This window comes from Onychomys torridus, chromosome 4 (assembly GCF_903995425.1).
Source record: "Onychomys torridus chromosome 4, mOncTor1.1, whole genome shotgun sequence".
NCBI classification, from domain to species: Eukaryota; Metazoa; Chordata; class Mammalia; order Rodentia; family Cricetidae; genus Onychomys; species Onychomys torridus.
Genome location: NC_050446.1, coordinates 145,396,246 through 145,414,743, shown reverse-complemented (window position 1 = coordinate 145,414,743; position 18,498 = coordinate 145,396,246). Strand labels below are relative to the sequence as shown.

The 18,498-nt window shown below is 48.6% G+C and overlaps 2 protein-coding genes across 2 annotated transcripts; one reads left to right on the top strand and one right to left on the bottom strand.

The window, feature by feature from the left end:
* Positions 1 to 293: 293 nt before the first annotated feature.
* Sstr4 (somatostatin receptor 4) lies at positions 294 to 2,774 on the top strand. Its single transcript, XM_036182995.1, has one exon. The coding sequence runs from the start codon at positions 960 to 962 to the stop codon at positions 2,115 to 2,117; it is 1,158 nt and encodes a 385-aa protein (XP_036038888.1). The 5' UTR covers positions 294 to 959; the 3' UTR covers positions 2,118 to 2,774.
* A 6,853-nt stretch (positions 2,775 to 9,627) lies between these two features.
* Thbd (thrombomodulin) lies at positions 9,628 to 13,526 on the bottom strand. Its single transcript, XM_036184677.1, has one exon. The coding sequence runs from the start codon at positions 13,103 to 13,105 to the stop codon at positions 11,375 to 11,377; it is 1,731 nt and encodes a 576-aa protein (XP_036040570.1). The 5' UTR covers positions 13,106 to 13,526; the 3' UTR covers positions 9,628 to 11,374.
* Between the last annotated feature and the right edge of the window lie 4,972 nt (positions 13,527 to 18,498).

Genomic DNA, 18,498 nt, shown 5'->3' with positions numbered 1-18,498 from the left:
TCAAATTTCTCTTCTTGTGGGTCCCAGGGATGGGAGTCAGATCTTCAGACTTGAGAACAAGTACTTTTATCCCTGAGACATCTCATCTGCCCAAGATTAGTTTTCTTTGGGGTTTATCTTTAGTTCTCCGACTACCTCTCCATTTCCTGAAGACCTCAATTCCATGCAGATTCAACTTAAAGGTTGGTGGGGGGAGCAGTATTGTAGCTGCCAGGGAGAGAGAGAGAGAGAGAGAGAGAGAGAGAGAGAGAGAGAGAGAGAGAGAGAGAGAGAGAGAGAGAGAGAGAGAGAGAGAGAATGATACACATAGATCAGAGCCCCCACCTCTGCTTCTGACGGACCTGGAAATCACCAAGACGTCCATAGGGAGCTTCAGTTTGCTTCATCCCTGGAGTGAGTTAAAGGATGATACAGGACTTCTTGAAAATTGAAGGGGCAGGGGGGGATATCAGGTGCTAGTATGATGGGTCTGCACGCTTGAAGTAATCTGGAACGACTCAGGATACTTCAGTACCCAGAGAACTGCAGGTAGTTAACAGATCGTGGAGAACCAAGATCCCGAGGTAGGGTTTGAAGCTCTGAGGGAGGTGTGATCTGCGGGGGGGAAAAGGCAGGACCCGGGGTCAAGCAGAGTTTCGGAGTTCGGGTGAAGCTGGCAACATGACAGGGGTGGTGTGGGTAGGGAAAGCCTGTGAGGAGCCAAGAGCTCTGCTGGCAGAGCAGACTGCACCTGCGGCCCGGCTTGTGGAGGGAGGGGCGTACGCCGGGTGAACGGAGCTCCCGCGGCCGGGGGGCGCACGGCAGCGCGGGGATTGGAGGGCGCTCGCGGGCCCCGCACGCTACTTAGGCGGAGCAGTGGAGCAGAGCTTGTGCGCGCGACCCCAGCCCGCTGCTTGGTCTTTGGTGCAGCGCTCAGCTGCTCCATAGCGTTCCGCCGCCTGGGGTGAGCACCCCAAAGAATGAACGTGCCCTCAACACTGCCCCCCGGGGGCGAGGACACCACCTGGACCCCCGGGACCAACGCCAGCAGCGCTCCGGACGAGGAGGAGGAGGATGCGGTGCGGTCCGACGGCACGGGGACAGCGGGCATGGTCACCATCCAATGCATATATGCGCTCGTGTGCCTGGTGGGCCTGGTGGGCAACGCCCTGGTCATCTTCGTGATACTACGCTATGCCAAGATGAAGACAGCCACCAACATCTACCTGCTCAACCTGGCGGTCGCCGATGAGCTCTTCATGCTGAGCGTGCCATTCGTGGCCTCGGCGGCTGCCCTGCACCACTGGCCCTTCGGGGCGGTGCTGTGTCGCGCAGTGCTTAGCGTGGACGGCCTTAACATGTTCACCAGTGTCTTTTGCCTCACCGTGCTCAGCGTGGACCGCTATGTGGCTGTAGTGCACCCTTTGCGCGCCGCCACCTACCGGCGGCCCAGCGTGGCCAAGCTAATCAACCTGGGAGTGTGGCTAGCATCCTTGTTGGTCACCCTGCCCATCGCAGTCTTCGCTGACACCAGGCCGGCTCGCGGGGGTGAGACCGTGGCTTGCAACCTGCACTGGCCTCACCCAGCCTGGTCTGCGGTCTTCGTGATCTATACTTTTTTGTTGGGCTTCCTACTCCCGGTTCTGGCCATCGGTCTATGCTACCTGCTTATTGTGGGCAAGATGCGTGCGGTGGCCCTACGGGCTGGCTGGCAGCAACGGAGGCGCTCAGAGAAGAAGATCACGAGGCTGGTGCTGATGGTGGTGACCGTCTTTGTGCTGTGTTGGATGCCTTTCTATGTGGTACAGCTTCTGAATCTGTTTGTCACTAGCCTCGATGCCACAGTCAACCATGTGTCCCTCATCCTCAGCTATGCCAACAGCTGTGCCAACCCCATTCTCTATGGCTTCCTCTCTGACAACTTCCGGCGCTCTTTCCAGAGGGTTCTGTGCCTGCGCTGCTGTCTCCTGGAAACGACTGGAGGGGCTGAGGAAGAGCCCCTGGACTATTATGCCACCGCTCTCAAAAGCAGAGGGGGCGCAGGATGCATATGCCCCCCACTGCCCTGCCAGCAGGAGCCCATGCAAGCAGAACCTGGCTGCAAGCAAGTCCCTTTCACCAAGACTACTACTTTCTGAAAACCATTTCCACCCTCCCTCAGCTCACCTGCAAAAGGTCTCATCACCCTCTCAGCCCAGCAACTTCAAGAACAACTCCTGTTTTCAGGAAGCCAGCCCCCCTCAGCAGTCTGTGCTGTCTGTCCTTAGGAGCCTCCGGACTCCTGCTAGCCCCACTCCTAGGACGGGCTCCAGGGACACTTCCATGGGGGTAGGACTCCTCTGGGAACTGGGTTAGAGTACCAGCCATTCCTGAACCTCTGGCCGTTTTTCAAGGGGTGAGAAAGAGGAGGTGGTCAGAAAGTAATGTCTACCCTTGTGTGACTTGTGACAGTGACTGCTTGGAAGAGCCCTGGGAAGGTGAGGTAGGCAGAGCCCCTTCCCCTGCAGCCCCTTTGCTTTATGGTGGTAGAATAGTGTACATGGTGGAACAGGGGACCATAGGATACCCCCAAGTGCTTTCCCTGTGTCTGTTAGAGACTCTCGCTGCAACGTGAGATGTCTATGCAACAGCTGAGTGGACTTGCTTTGTCACCCTACAAGTGTCTGCCAGTTGTCAAGAGGCCAGTAACAGACTTCCTGTGAATGCAAAAGGTTTATAGAAGTATGATGTGGGGGTTGCTGCAAAGCATAAAACTTCTGGTCAGGAATTAAAAGGCAGAAAGGATAAAAATCTCATCTGCTGCAATTTTTTTTTTCCACCTCTTCCCCTGGCTACAGGAATAGGAAGCCTCATTAAAGCCCAAGTTATGCTATGAGGGGAGGGTGTCAGGAAAAGACCAGAGAACTAGGGTGGAGGGGAAACAGACTGTGTTTTGACACCAGATGCTGACTACAGTGAAAGGCTACCCCTGTGTGCCTGGTAAGTTAACCACAGCCCCAGTGATCTTTCCCCTGAGAAAGATTCACCGCCTGTGAGAGCTTTGCTAAAGTGGGGAGGGAAGCCAAGCAGATGCTGCCTCTGAGTGAGGAGTGGCTGACCACAGCCCACATCTGTACAGCAAAAGATCCTGCTGAGTTCCACAGAGCCAGTGCTGATGGTACTAGAAGAGTAAGTCAAGAGGGGCAGGTAGGGTAGTCACTGGGCAGTTTCCACAGCTGCCTGGCAGGGGTGTATGGTCTTTAAAAGAAAACACCTGGGTCCTATCATCCTGGAAAACATATCTTTCCGTGTTCTAGGGCAGTCAGCATGAGTTCTAACTGTTGGGAGGCTAATGGAAATCCAGGCTGGCCCAAGAGGCAGGGTGGGGCCTAAGGACTCGCCCCACCACCACGTGGCTTACAAGTGCATCTCTGAGAGCCTGGGAGAAGCAGGAGGTGACCTTTTCTGGGCTGCTTGCCCAGAGCATGACTTGTGTGACAGTAGCAGTGCCTGGTATGTGGGAAAAGGACAAGAGAGCTGAATTCTGGTCTGAGGCACAAATGTCTTATAACCCAAGCAGGACACTCAGGCCAGGTCTTCAGAATTCTTGCCTGGAAAAATCAGCAGTTCCTTGTAGTGTGGAGACTCTTCTTGATTCAGTGTTTCTGTTGTTTTGTTGTTGTTGCTATTTATTCTGTTGCTGTTTGAGACAAGATCTCATGTAACACCAGCTAGCGGTGAATTTACTACGTAGTAGCTAAGGATGACCTTGACCTTCTGATCCTCCTACCTCTACCTCCTGAGTGTTGGGATTATAGTGTGCAACAGTATGCCCATTTGATATACAGTGTTAGGGATAGAACACAGAGCCTCATACTGGCTAGGCAGGCCCTCCATCAACTGAGGTACAAACCCAGCTCCACATGGTGACTCTTACAGGGCTAACCTTATACTTTTTTTTGCAGGGTGGAGGGACAAGAAATTCTAACTTCTTCACTAACAATAGAAAAGATAAAGGCCAATGTTAAGTGTTTGGATGTACAGCTGTAGGGATCTTACCCTCTCCAAGTGCAGCTAGCTAGATGGCCTAAGAATGACAATGTTGATCTTAGGTGTGTCAGAGGGCTAGGGAGGAATGCGCAGAAGTCATCAAGGTCTACTTATCAGGTGATCTTCACTTACCTCTGAGAGAAGTACACTGCCAGGTCTCCTCCATGTGCAAGGCCATGGCTGTGGACTGGAAATATCTAAATAGAGCACTGACCCCTTTGGTTCCACTAGCATTAATCCATACATGTTCACATACATGCCCATATCATTCCTAACTGGTCTTTACTTCCCACAGTCACCCTGGGCATCTGGAACAAGTCAGTCAGTCCCATGTCTGTGGCTCTTACGTAAGTAACAGCAACTTCTTGCAAGTCATGAAAATGGAATTGTTTCTTTCTCTGTCCCTGATGCCTGGCAGAGTGGACACCGGATAAGTACACTTGAACTTCACTGCAAGGATCATGTGAGAACTTTTGGCCTTAGCAACGGCTGCAGTGTACAAAGGTGTTAGGCCTTTGCCTAGTTTGAGTGGGTCTGGAGTTCCTCTTTTCAGCCTTCTAATGACCCACACAGGTCCTAAGACAGGCTTGTTTGCCTGGAAAAAGACTAATTCCATTTTTTAAAATGCAATCTTTTAATGAGAATTAATGGTGGTTGAGGGGCAGATACCTTCAAACTGATAGGTTGATTGATACTCGCCAATGATAACGGGAAGCATCAGCGTTAGCTACCTCATGAGCAGGACTTTCTTCTCTCCAGCCTCAGTTTCCCACTCTTAACATATGTACAAAGAGAGGGTTTAAGTTCTGTTTTGTCTGTGCTACCCCAAGAATCTGGACATGAATCTCAGTAAATTTGGACCTTGTAACACTTGCCTGATAGATTGTAAGTGGTGAATCACCCCTATTTCTCACTCTTTTATTGGAAGAACATGACAGTACAGTCTTAAATTCTGTGAGCACAGATGTCAGAATTCTGAGTCTGTGTTTGCTGAAACAACTCTACTGTGTTAGTCAGCACCACACCCCAAAACTCTGCTCTGTGAGTCCATGAGCAGGGAGATGTATTCAGTGACAGAGTGCTGAGGGTTTCTCTCAGTGATGCAACCAGCTTCTAGACAACATGGTGAGTCTGCATAGTGTGGAGCTTGCAAATGATTGGCAAAGATGGGTATTAATCAAATAATCATATAAATGGAAGTACAATTCAATTCTAAGCTAAAATAAGAATTATGCCTTGGCTGGAGATGCAGCTTAATGATTGACTGTTTGCTTAGCATGTGCAAAGCTCTGGCTTTCATGCTCAGCAACACACACACACACACACACACACACACACACACACACACACACTATTCAAAGAAAGAATTTGGCTCCCATGAGCTAATACAATAGAGTCAGCCCTGCTCTTATAGCACATATTCCTAGGACACTGAGGAGGAGGGACTAGGGTGGTATGGAGGCTTCTCTGTGTTATTATTCAAATTAGCCTTTCTTTAGTCATTTTGTGCAGGCAGTGATTTCTCTTCTTCTCTTTTGATGAAAGCATCATTTGCATAAGGTAGAATTCAACCTTTCCAGGTGCGCCGTTCTGTGACTGTTGATGTGTAGTCACAGTTCTGAACTTGACACCCCAATCAAGAGAGACACGGTTTCCATCCTTCTTGCTTTCCTTGTGATCTGTAGCCCTTCAGAAGTGGTCCACAGGGAAGACAAGAGGCATGTAAAATTACAATCAGGCTCTCCCTAAGTCTTTGAGTGCTGCCCTCCTTATACCAGCCCTGGGTTCCTTCAACTACCCGGGGAGAACTCAGCCCAGAGACCCAGGCAGCTGCAGCCTGCCCTTCAGTCTGAAACCTGGAAGAAGTGCTCTGTACTTCAGAAGCCTCTTAAACAAATGGGGACATTGAATAAGTTCCTGGGCAAAGTTGTGAACTCCCTGTGGACCTTGTAACCTTTGGGACACTGGAGAAAGAATGCGGCTTCCTTCCAGGTCAGGAACCCATGCTTCCTTCCTGGAAGAACAGTGAGGGTATTCCTCCAGACCCTGCCTCTGCTGTGGTCTGCCTCTGCTAACTGCTCTGAAGACAGCCTGTCCTGGGTTTGTGTCAATCTGTTACAGCTTCTTATTTAGGCTGGCGTCCTGTGCTTTGAAAGTCCAGGAAAGCAGAATCTCACTGTAGCCCATCTGGCCAGCCAGCTTCTCTTTCTGTCAGTGCTGGGTTTCTGCAGAAGCGCCTTTAAGGAGGAGGGTGAAAACACAGGTGGCAGTTAAACATCTGCAACGAATCTCAGGTGTTTGTGGTTGTGGTTTATTCCTGCACATCACCTTTCAACTTGCAGCAGGAGAGCAGGGCAGAAAGTGAGGTCAAAATTAGCATGGGAAAGAAACTAGTTGACTGAAGGGAAGACTAGAAACCCCTTCCCACCAAAGCTGAGGTGTAACAAATAGAGCCTGTGCAATATACAAAAAAAAAAAAAAAAAAAAAAAAAAGCTTCTGTAAAGGTTCCTTCCAATCTGTGAGATAGCACATGGGTACCATTGAGCTACTGGCCCACTTCCTCCCCTGGAAGTGCTTTCTTCCATAATAAACTTGTTCTGCTTCTACCACTGTCTGTGTGTCCCTGTCAAGTTTCTCATTCCGAGACACAAGAACCTGAAAGCTCCAGTGGGTGCTCACTGGGTTCCTCTATCTTCTAATAGCATCAACAAATGTCTTACAGTGGAAAGACAGGGGCTGCTGTTGGCCGAGTGATAGTGCCTGAGTCTGTGCAAGGTGGGGTCTTGTTCTCAAGGTAGTTAAAGCCAAGCAGAGAGTGGCCAGAGCAAAGCGCCCCCTCCTTTCCTCCATCCCTCCTCCTCCTCCTCCTCCTCCTCCTCCTCCTCCTCCTCCTCCTTCTTCTTCTTCTCTCTCTCTCTCTCTCTCTCTCTCTCTCTCTCTCTCTCTCTCCCTATATCTCCCTCCCTCCTTTCCTCTCTCCCCCTCTCTGAACAGGCTAACCTTCTTCCACCAGCCAAGTGTTCTTGCAGTTGAGGCCTGAGAGGCAGATGCCAAGGCCATGCTAGTGATATGAGGCCTCTGAAGAAAGTACAGACAAATGGCAGGGTTCTGCCACCATACTGTAACTTGCTATCACAACAGATTTCTTTCAGGCAGAAGTTTAAAGACAGCCCCCGCCCCCAGCCTATAGTTTGAGTGTCACAATTACCACAAGGCCCAGCTTTGAGTCCTGGTGCTCTCCCCTGGATCCCTGAAGCTCTCTGCTCGCCCCCCCCCCCCATTTCAAGTAGGTGTGACTTGAGGGAACATATTCCATGGACTCTTTTGTGTTTTGCAACCACACTTTCAAAACAGGCTGAAAAGGAGTTTAATTCTGTTAGAATAATGTTAAAACAATACGTAGTTTTTCATGAGTGAGGAAATCAATTGTTTGCTTATGTCTGAACCTGCTGACCAAGAGAAAAAGGAGGAAGAACCCACTTGAAGCAAAAAGGTAGTGCTGAGCAAGGCATTCGTTCTGGAAAACGGAAAAAAAAAAAAAAAGCAGATCTGGGTGTGGCCTGTGTCATTCTATGAACTTCAGGCAAAGGTCAGGAGATGCTGCTGAGTACCATCCTCTCAGAGCCTAACCACCATGTTGTGTTCTGTGTTCTTTGTAAACTCAGTTTTCCTGATATTGCGGTGTCACTACTGGTTAGCCCAAGAACAGGAGCAGCCTTAGAAATCCTGGTCTTGTCCACAGCACAGTATTGCTTCCAATGTCACCCACACAGGAGGCCAGAACCATCTGGACCGGAGCCAGTTTCTTCTTCAGCCATCTGAGAGCATTTTCTCTCCTCTCTGTGATGGGTCTCTGTACCCCTCCACATTTATGAGATTTAGAAGTAGAACATAAAGCTAGAACTCTTGGAGCTTGGATTGCCTACAGAGTCACTCTCACCTTGCAAACATCTCCCTCCTTAAACTGTACCCAATACTCCAGTCCACCACCACAGTCACCCCAGGGCTGATAGCTCCCTTGCAAAGTGGCTATATGTCCTTAAAGGTCATTCTTGCACTGCCTTACATTTGCCTCCATGGTGTTTCCCATTCTAATGTAACCTTCTCTTTATTCAGGTAAGCATCTATTAACCCAGTGGCTCACAGCCTTACAGTTATTAAGCATGTACTATGAGCCAGAAGCTGCTTGCTCATCTTTTTACTCCTCATGCAACCGAATCGAGGTAGCACTTCTGGCTCCCATTCTCAAACATTGGAGGGGGCCTGTGGTAACATAAACCCAACTGTCAGGCTGGGGCATCTGTGATAGTCCTATCCCATATTAGTTCTGCTGATTGCTTACAAGACAAACTGCATGTTTCTTTTTTTAGGGACTTGTCGATAGTCTAGAAGTTTCTATTCTCTTTCTAAACAATTTCCAATCCCAGCATGTTCCTGATAAAACATCCCAGAGTGGCTTGCAGCACTAAGGATATGCCCCTTCCTCAGGACTCCCAGCATCCTCCATCTGCACCTCTTTGGCCTCACCTCGACTCTCACTGATCACTGGAATGCATGATGAAATCTCCACCTGTGGGGTCACGGTAAAGTGCTTTGTTGCACAAGTGTGAGGACTTGAGTTAGGATCCCCCTCAAACCCACATAAAAGCCTGACATGGTAGTATTCATCTGCAACCCAGTCTTAGAGAGTAAGAGAGATCCCGAGGGACTCATCTACCTGAAGACAGGGAGATCCAGATCAATGACAGGTCCTGTCTCAATTAAAAAAAAAAAATAAGGTGGAGAAGCAATTTGCAAAGACATCCCGATATTGACTTCTGACCTCCATAAGTGCCTACAGAGGTGAATAACATATGCATGAAGCCATACTGCCAATACAAACACATACATACACACAAACACACACACACACACACACACACACACACACACACAAACACACATGCACTGCCTTCCCACAGTAACAACCCAAGTTGACACTGAGAATCTCTGCCTTATTTGGATGTGTAAAATTATCTGAATGTCTTACTTAACTTTTTTCTCATGTATATTCCTACACATAAAATTCAGATAGCTACACCTTTCCACAGAAAGCGTCCTAGAGATCAGTGTAACAAAGACAGTAATGACGGTCATTACCAGCAGCGATAAGGATTGGTTCATACCAGAAGAAATGACCTTGGCATTCAGAAACAATACATGAATTTGGGCCATAGCCCTCTCATGATAATCTTGAGTTTTACATGTCAGAGAACAGAACAGGCAATGTTGAAGCACACACAGAAAAACACTCAGCTGGGAAACTAAAGATGCCTCAGATCCTAGAGTGTCTGAAAACACAGACATGAAGGAAGCATCCTGTATAAAGTTGTAATGGTTACACAAACAAACAAACAAAACCCCTGTGTGTACAGAGATAACATAAACTCCTTCTACATGGAAATAACTTCCTTTTGGAAGGGATATTTAAAGCCAGAGATTGTGCCGTGAGCAGGTGATAAGGTGCAGGGCAGCCTTTAATGTATGTCCTGGAGCTTGCATTGTTTGTGTGCATAAAATAAGGCATAAAAATGAGGGAACTGGGAAAGAGAAAGGAAGGACAAGAGACACTCAACAGCTCATTGTAATCTATTTATTTTGTACATGTGACATCATAAGCAAAGACTTTGCCTGTGTTCTAGCTAAACTCCAATAAATAAATAACTATGTACAAATATGCTGAGCTTACAAAACAGTAAAGAAAAACCTTTCCTTACAAAAGATGCATATATGATACATTTGTTCCTTACACTGACATATGAGTTCATTGCTAGCTAAGCTAAACCAAAACCCTTCTGGACCCTGTGGCAAAATCTAGAGGTGTGTACCTAGTTGTTGTTTTTTTGTTTTGTTTTGTTTTGTTTTGTTTTAGACAGAAAGCAAAGCTATGCAGTGAAAAATTCCTCAGTTTCTTAATAATAAATGACCTACCATGGCCTGCTACTTATTATTAACTGACATTTAATGTTCTCCAGAAAGTTGTTAAAATGCAGCTTCTTATAAGTGTGGAGGGTAAGCTTAGGATTTTGCAATTCTAGCCAGATCCCAAGGGAGGTCCCAATTCTTGTTCACAGGCCAGTGGCCAGAGCTAGAAGGTCCCTCTAAAGTAGAAGATATTGTCCAAGAGCCTCATTAAGACAAGGCCATATCTAGGCACCCTCCAGGCTCTATTCCCAAGTTCCCACACCTCCCTAACAATCATACTGCTTTTATTTGGAACTGTAAGTGGCAAGAGCATTGAGAGTCAACTAGGCACAAAGCATATAACACAAAACTTGGCTGGAAGATGCTTCCGTCTGCCAGTCTCAGATATGTCCAGCCTAAGGACCACATACATCCCAGAAGAGCTACGAATGTGGCCCAATACATCTGAAGATGGCAATGTCCATTGCAACACCAAAACGTCCAATGAAGGCTCATCTGAACATTTTCAACACAGTCAAAAATAAGTAACACTATAGGAGCCTGCATTAAAAAAAAAGCTTAACAATAATTACCTTTTGTCATTCTAAATCAAAACAACAGCAATAATAATAAAACCCAGGCTCACCTTTTCAACAATAAAGATTAAAAAACACACACACAAGACAAAAAACCCAACCTCCTTGAATTTAATTTCTGTGACATTCCAGCACTATTAACTAGTGTTCAGCTGTAGCATTTTAACTTTTCTTAAAATTATTTTGCTCTGGAAACCTGAATTTTCCGATTAAATTGCCAAAGCCAGTGAAAAAGAAAAATTTCTGCTTTTAGTGTTTCTTTTCTGTTTCACATAAGAGTTTCGTCTGGAGAGAAGGGTAAAAGCAAAGTAAGATCCGGTCTGGGGAGCAGAAAAATGAGAAAGGGAGACTGTGAAGGGGAGGAGAAGGTATGGAGGGACAGAGAAGGATAGGAGGGCTGGAGACTTACAGACAGGGAAAACCAAAGGGAAGGAAGAAAATCCTAAATACTCTAAAAAAAATAAATATCTGGGTCATCTCTAGTCAGTGACATCAAGCTGTTTGCCTAAAGGCTAAAGATCAGCAGCGCCTACCCATCCTGCACCCTGAAGTGAGGGACTGGGACACTCTGCTGTCTGATCTTCACTGTGTCACCTCTGTCCGCCCAGTTGTTCAGTATTGACTTGGAAGAAGCTGGGCTCTCTTGCTTCAAGTCCTCTCCACCCCTGCTTCTCTTGGGGATCCGGCAGGGTCTTCTCTGGTTATCTTGGCAGCCAGGACGCTTTTAAGTTGTCGGCAAGCACAGCTGTGAGGGCCGGCGAGAGAGAGAAAATAGGTACTGAACCAGGAAAGACAAAGGCAACCTGGGTCTCTGGAGCAAAGTCCCTCAGAACTTCTGCAGCGTCCGATCAGTCCTCACCTGCTGCAGTACTACCTCCTTGGCTGGTGATGCGCACTTGTACTCCAGCTGTGTACGCGCCGCTCCCTGCTTCTTGCGCAGGTGACAAAGAAGGGCCAAAAGCGCCACCACCAGGGACAGGCTGGCGATAGATGTGCCAATGAGCACAGCAGAATTCACTGGCTTTGTGGACGGCGGACCTGTTGGAAAGCCTGGCGTCGTACTGACCGGGGGCTCCCCAGAGCCCGGGTCCTCGCTGTATTTATTAACAGGGGTGGGGTCACAGTCCTTGGTAACCTGGCCAACAAGGGCCGTGTCAGGCCCACAGATGCACTCATAGGAGCCCGGAAGATTTCGACACTCACTGCCGGCGGAGCATTCTCCTTGACTGCACTCGTCAATGTCCGCGCATATGGCACCTTCGTCCAGGATGAAGCCTTCGGGGCAACGGCAAAACTCAGGGGTGTTGGGGTCACAGTCTGCTGGACATGAACTTGCATTGCAGAACATTTCGCAACTGTGCGGTTCCTGGGGTTTAGGTGCGAAGCCCTCAGCACAGATACAACGGTACTCAGTGCGGCTCACTGGCTGGCACTGATACTCGCAGTTCGATCCGAAGCACGGATCCATGAGCTCCACACACTCTCCATCCACCATCTCAAAGTCATCATAGCAGAGACATTCAAAACCGCCCTTGGTGTTGACACAGAGCTGCAGGCATGGGCTGGGCTCCTGATTACAATCATCCACATCCTCGCACCGGTGTTGGTCAGCCGCCAACTGGTAGCCTGTCTCGCACATACAGGAGTATGAGCCTGGCACGTCGGGGTTGTTGATACAAAAATGCTCGCAGAGGTCGTTGCACGAAGGCACCAAGGGTTTTGTGCATGAACGACCATCCTCCTGCAGGTCGGTGTCGCCGGGGCAGAGGCATCTGGGTTCGCCTGTGCTCCGGTTGCACAAGTACTCGCAGCCACCATTCTCCACGCTGCAGTCCCAGGCTCCTGTCGCTTCCCAAGACCACTGTCCCTCAGAAGTTCCAGGCTGGGCCCTACACACTAGCTCCAAGCCAAGGGGCTTCACCACAGCGGAGCTGCCTACGGGCAGAGTCTGAAAGTCCGCACCACTGCCCCCAAAAGGGGCTTGGTAGGTGCTGAAGATGTGAGCAGCCTCAGGATCTCGGGGATCCACCGCCAGAGGCCTGCAGGATGTCGTGAAGTGGAACTCGCAGAGGAAGCTGTCGGCCTCGGTATCGCACGGCTGCTCCTCCCAGGACGGCTCACCCGGTGCAGCGGCTGTTGCGTTTGAGACCCTGACGCACAGCGGGCCGCAGAGTGGAGCCGCCTGGTCGCTGGACCGCGCCCACCTGCTGTAACTTGTGTCGTTGTCGCCAGTAACCCATTGGAAGCCGCGCAGGGACCCGAGATGCCCCGGGTCGCTGCAGCCCGGTGGGAGCTGTAAGCCAATCCAGGGGCGTGAATTTATACTGTCGCTCAGCAGAAGGGAGATGACATCGGCAGCCACTGATGAGCGCACTGTCATTAGATGTCCTTGCAGGCTCTCGCAGGCACGGCTGGCATCGAGGAAGGTCAAGGGGCCCTGGAAAAGCGCGAAGCACTCGTATTCCACGCACTGACTGCTTCTGGACTGCAACTTGGCTACTGGGGAGATTCCCAGGCCGGCTGGGGCCAGCACACCTAGAAGGAGAACCCCAAGCATGCTGTCCAATGGTTAGTTTGCAAGTTCCGGGGGAAACGCTAGTCCAGCGACGGTGAGGGCACCCAGAGCCCCACGGGAGGTTTCGGACGCCTCGGACAACAGCAGCTAGCCTCTGTCTCAGCCTAGACGTTTCTAGCCCAAGCTCCTAGTCCCAGCGAAGTCAGCCTCTGACATGCCACTCCGCTGCGGCTCCAGTTTATAAATGCGCGGCCCTCCCTCTCTGGACGTTCGGGGAAAAGGAAGGAAGTGCTTGGTGGGAAGGGCTGATGCTGCATTCTCGGATTACTGGGTTCTCCGGACGCCTTGCGCCCGCCCTCCAGCCTAGGATCACCTCTGTGTGATGAGTAAAAGTCGGCCAGGGCGCACAGAGGTCCTCGGGCGGAGCCCGCAGGCACCACCAAAGAACAGAACCGAGTCAGCAAGGCGACAGTTCCCGCCCCAGACGCTCAGAGGTAGCCTGCGGGTAGTCTGTCTTTAAGCCCCTTCTCTCTCTCTCTCTCTCTCTCTCTCTCTCTCTCTCTCTCTCTCTCTCTCTCTCTCTCACACACACACACACACACACACACACACACACACACACGCATGCACACATTTCCCCATAGAGGCTACCAAACTTTAAAGGATGGTCTCGTTGGTGGGGCTTTAGGAAGAAGAAACTGGGAGTCGGTTAGAAGGTGTGTCTGAAACCTGCAGGACACTGGGAGGGATTAGCAAAAAACAAGAGCATGAACAGGATTGATTAAGGACTAGCTAGACCACGGAGGACTAACTAAGAAGCCTGGCTGCGGCCACAGACCGAGGGCTAAGTCCCAGAAGACCTTAGACCGGGTTTGGGAAACAACTCCACCAGCAGGAAGACTGGTCTAATAACACCAACCCCCCCCCCCCCCCCCCCCCCCCCCGCCGCTCACCTCCTCTTCTCCACTCTGACAACTGGCCGGTGATGGCCAGTTCCTGGGCAGGTATCTCCAAGTCTGGACCCTATCTGGTTGCGTGACAAAGTCGTGCAAGCGCTGGGCTCAGAGATCTTGGCCTTCTTCCCTAGTACTACTCCTGAAGAACCCTGTGGGGGGAAATTTTGTGTTCCTTTGTCCTGGTGTTTTGTTTTGTTTTGTTTACTCCAAGCCCATCCCCCGCATACCTCAACGAAACTGGTTGGGAGCCACCGCAAGGAGGCGGTGTGAGCTGCAATGGAGCCCACTTGGTTTCTTTTGAGGTGGTGATTGAAAGGCTCAAAAGATAGAGATGCCTACACATTCCATTTGCTCACGAAAGGCATTCAAGAGGAGGGGTCCTGTGGGCAGGATGCCGAGCCTCTGGGAGGGGCGGATGGGAGTCTGTTACTTAGGACTTTTATCTGCATTAGCACTCACCAACTCTGGGAGGGGCGGATGGGAGTCTGTTACTTAGGACTTTTATCTGCTTAAGCACTCACCAAGAATGTGGAGGGCGGGGTCCAAATCAAAGCGCGCGCGTGCGCACACACACACACACACACACACACACACACACACACACACACACACACACACACACACACACACACACACACACACACGTACCCTCTACGGCTGTCACTTCCACCCCACTGCCAGGAGGCGGCGCTGTTGAACTCTAGACTAATCCAAGGATAATGGAGCATAACATAACAACAACTACTAAGGAGAAGAGTGTGGGCTGCTTGGGGCCTAGTCTGAGATTAGGAAGTTCGGCTGTAGCTTCCACATAGGTCTCACATAGTTCTCACTGCTTAAACATGAATCGCTTTGCTGGTCCTGTAGCGCTTGGACTTTAATCGGGAACAGAAGATTGCTTTATCCTCATGTGGGGAAAAACATGCACAGATGGACACGTGACCAAACGGGTAGGGTGAGAGAACCAGGACTGAGAAAGGAAGTAGGTGGGACATCTTCTGTAGCCCATGTGGAGCTCTGCCAAGCCAGAGCTGGGGCCCGTAGAGTCCACCATCCCATTGGCTTAACTTTTCTTTATTGGGTCAAAACTTCCCCAACTCTCAGTCAAGAAAACTCCAGAGCTGCTAATGGATACCAAGCTTTTAAGCTCTGGGAATGAGTACAGCTACATGGGTTCTGGGAAAGAGGAAGGAATGGCCAAGGATTGGACAATGAGGATGGCCTCTGGGGAAGGAGGCAACCTTCTGATGTGAGATAGGACCTCCAGATGCATTACCCCAAAGTGGAGACATTCTCTAGGTAGAAGACAACAGGACCACCTGCACTGTCTGAAGAGTGTGAACCAGGGGCCTTGTTCAAGCACTAGGAAATCAGTACTGTGACAGCACAGCATTAAAGGGTGGTTATCCTCCTGAGCTGGGACTTTCTGAACATGCCAGCTGTCTTAATTAAGGTTTCTGTAGCTGTGATAAAACATCATGACCAAAAGCAACTTGGGGAAGAAAAGGTTTATTTCATCTTACAGCATACAGACTATCATCCAGAGGAGTTGGGGCAGGAACCTAAAGGCAGGAACTGATGCAGAGGCCATAGAGGAATGTTGCTTACTGGCTTGCTCCTCATGGCTTGCTCAGTTTGCTTCTTATATCACTCAGGATCACCACCCTAAGGATGGCGCTGCCCACAAGGAGACAGGTCCTCCCACACCAGTCATCAATCAAGAAAGTGCACTATAGGCTCGCCTACAGGACAATCTAGTGGGGGAATTTTCTCAGTTAAGGTCCCCTCTTCCCAAATGACTCTAGCTTGTGCAAAGTTGGCACAGAACTAGCCAGCAGACTAACCCTGAATATGATCAAAAGCTGGCTAGGGTCTTGGAGGGTTTGTTTTTTTTTTTTTTTTTTTTTTTCTGATTCACTGCCATCTTTTGTGGGTGTTGTATGACAAAACTTTTTCAGGGAGATGGAACACACGTCTACTCACTCTAGGTAGGGAATCCATGACAAACCAAAGTACAGATACAAAGTCCAACTTGGTGAACCAATGTGGGTTTTGGGGGGGATTACTTGGAGGAATATGGGTGAGGGGTTACTTAGAAGGTACTCAAAGACTACTGCATCACCAAGCCCACCTCAGAATATGTGACAGCCCACAAAGCTGGGAACCTGGAGCACGTTTCCCAGCCTGCAGACAGCTCAACAGTTTGGAGAGTGTCCTTTCCAGGTGTTTCAGTTTTTCTAAACATCTTCCAGGATAATGACTTGGCTTCAAGGTCTTCTTTGCAGCTTGGCTCCACTCTTCTGAGAGAGAATCTCAGCTTTTATTTCTTATTCTGGCAGAAAGGGGCCTAGTAAATTTGGTCAGTTTCAGGGACTTCCTGAAGATATTTTTGAGTTGTTTACTTTCTCTGCAGGATGGAATGCTTTAATCTCAGAGAAAAGGTTAACAACAGTGGAGAGTCTTATGCAAGCCTGCCGGTTTGAAACCATTTTTTCATCCTCCATCTCAGGCTTTATCAGTTTTTTTCTTGTCCTCTCCATTCTCAAGCGTCACTGCTCCTGACATAGCAATTGATGTTGAGGCAATTGGGTTCTGGACTCTGTTCCTGGCTTCTAATCTCTCCGCCTTCTCTGCTAGTACTTGGATCTTCATACATCCCCCACCCCCCCCCCCCGGCTCATTGTTACTCACCACAGACTCAGAGAACCCTGAGCTCCTTTCTGCTCCCTTCCTCACTGAAGGTGCTCATTGCTGGGCCTCTATTCCAAGGCCACAAACAAGGGGGTTTACATTTAAGAACACTGAACTGAGATCTGGAGTGAGAATCTGCACTCTACCTCCTCACACAGCTTCAGTGATCAATGATCTTCTGGGCCCAATGGATGTTAAAATCCTGGCAAGAGAAGCTTCTAATCAGTGTCCAGCATCCAGTCTCTGTCTCTCATCTCTTCCTCTGCTAGGATAACCCACCTCTTCATCTTTATGATCTGTAAGCCTTCCCTTCTAAGTCCCCATTGGCAAGCTGCCTCATCAGCAATTGTTTCTGAGTAACTAAAACAGAGCTGCTATCCCTGGGAACTTCCTATGAATCTTTCCACATTTTGCTCCTTCCCAGCTCACTAAGTCACCCATGTATCCACCTTTTGCCACACTTACAGTCATGGCTCTTGCACCTCTTTGTATCCCTCACATCTAATATCATGATTTGTGCAGAGTCAGCAACCAGGAATGACTGAGCATCTGCACACTTAGTAGTGATGTGCACTTTTTGGTGTCCCTCTGGGTGATTTCTTCAAAGAAACCTGCAAAGCCAAGGATGAAGGACCTCAGAACCTTCAGGGTAATTTAGAGTACAGGATTTAGAGCTAACTTGGCTACTCTTGAGTCTTACCCCCATCATTTACAAGATTTTTCTTTTTAAATTTTAAGATTTTAAAACCTCACATTTCTCTGGTCTCTCTGGGCCCCAGTTTCCTCAACTGGGTGATGAAAATCATAATAGTAAAAGCATTATAGGAATCTCATAGGTTATATGTGTAAAGCATTTAGTAAAATTGAACTATAATGAACTCTCAAATTTTAGCTAAAAAACAATCGCACATTTCTCTGGAATTTGAGTTCAGCCACTAATTGCTTACAATGCTCAGCATGGTTCTAGGTCCTCCCCAGAAAGTCACTGTCTATCGGATTAAATTTAATGGAGCCAAGCATTTTTTCCAATTATAATAACAAGCAATTGAGAAAAAAATCTGAAGGAGCAAAGAAGGCATAGGGAAACAGTTGAAGAAGTTGTGATATAGGGCCTCTGATTCCAGTCCACACTGGAGGCATCCACTGTTAATCTCCTCATTTTCCAGATATGGAAACCAAAATCCAGATAGAATAGGTGACCCCTGCAAAATCACACAGTCAATATATGGTGAAATGAGTCACCAGAACTTGTTTAGATAAAAGATCTATAATGTAGGACACATCTGAGGCTTAATTAGTTACATGTCAATTATTTCAGCTCAGTTTTTTAAATATTCAATTTTCAGACACACCACAGAGGCACAATATCCAATGTGCAGGAGGTTGTGTACTTTTAATGATCATTAATTTTCTTGGAAAACAGTTGCTTCTTTCACAGGGCTCATTGCTAGTGAAAGCTTTACCGAAGGCTCCTGTGACCACCTGTATCCTTCTAGGAGTCTGGCTTTTTAGTTGGGAGTTTTGGTTTAATTTCTATAGAGGCAACATGACAAGCTATGTGCCATGAACAAACTTTAGATATCGGTACTAAAAGCAGACATAGCTGAAACAGACACCAAGCAGAGTCTAGATGCAGAAGAGGCTTTCAAGGGCATTATGCCTACCTCATCCACACCTCCATCATAGTTGATGAGCCAAAGCTACTGGGATACAGACATAAAAAATAAGTGTTTATTGATATGCAGCAATGTATCAATCCATAGGTGAAAAAAACTGCTACTTCAATAA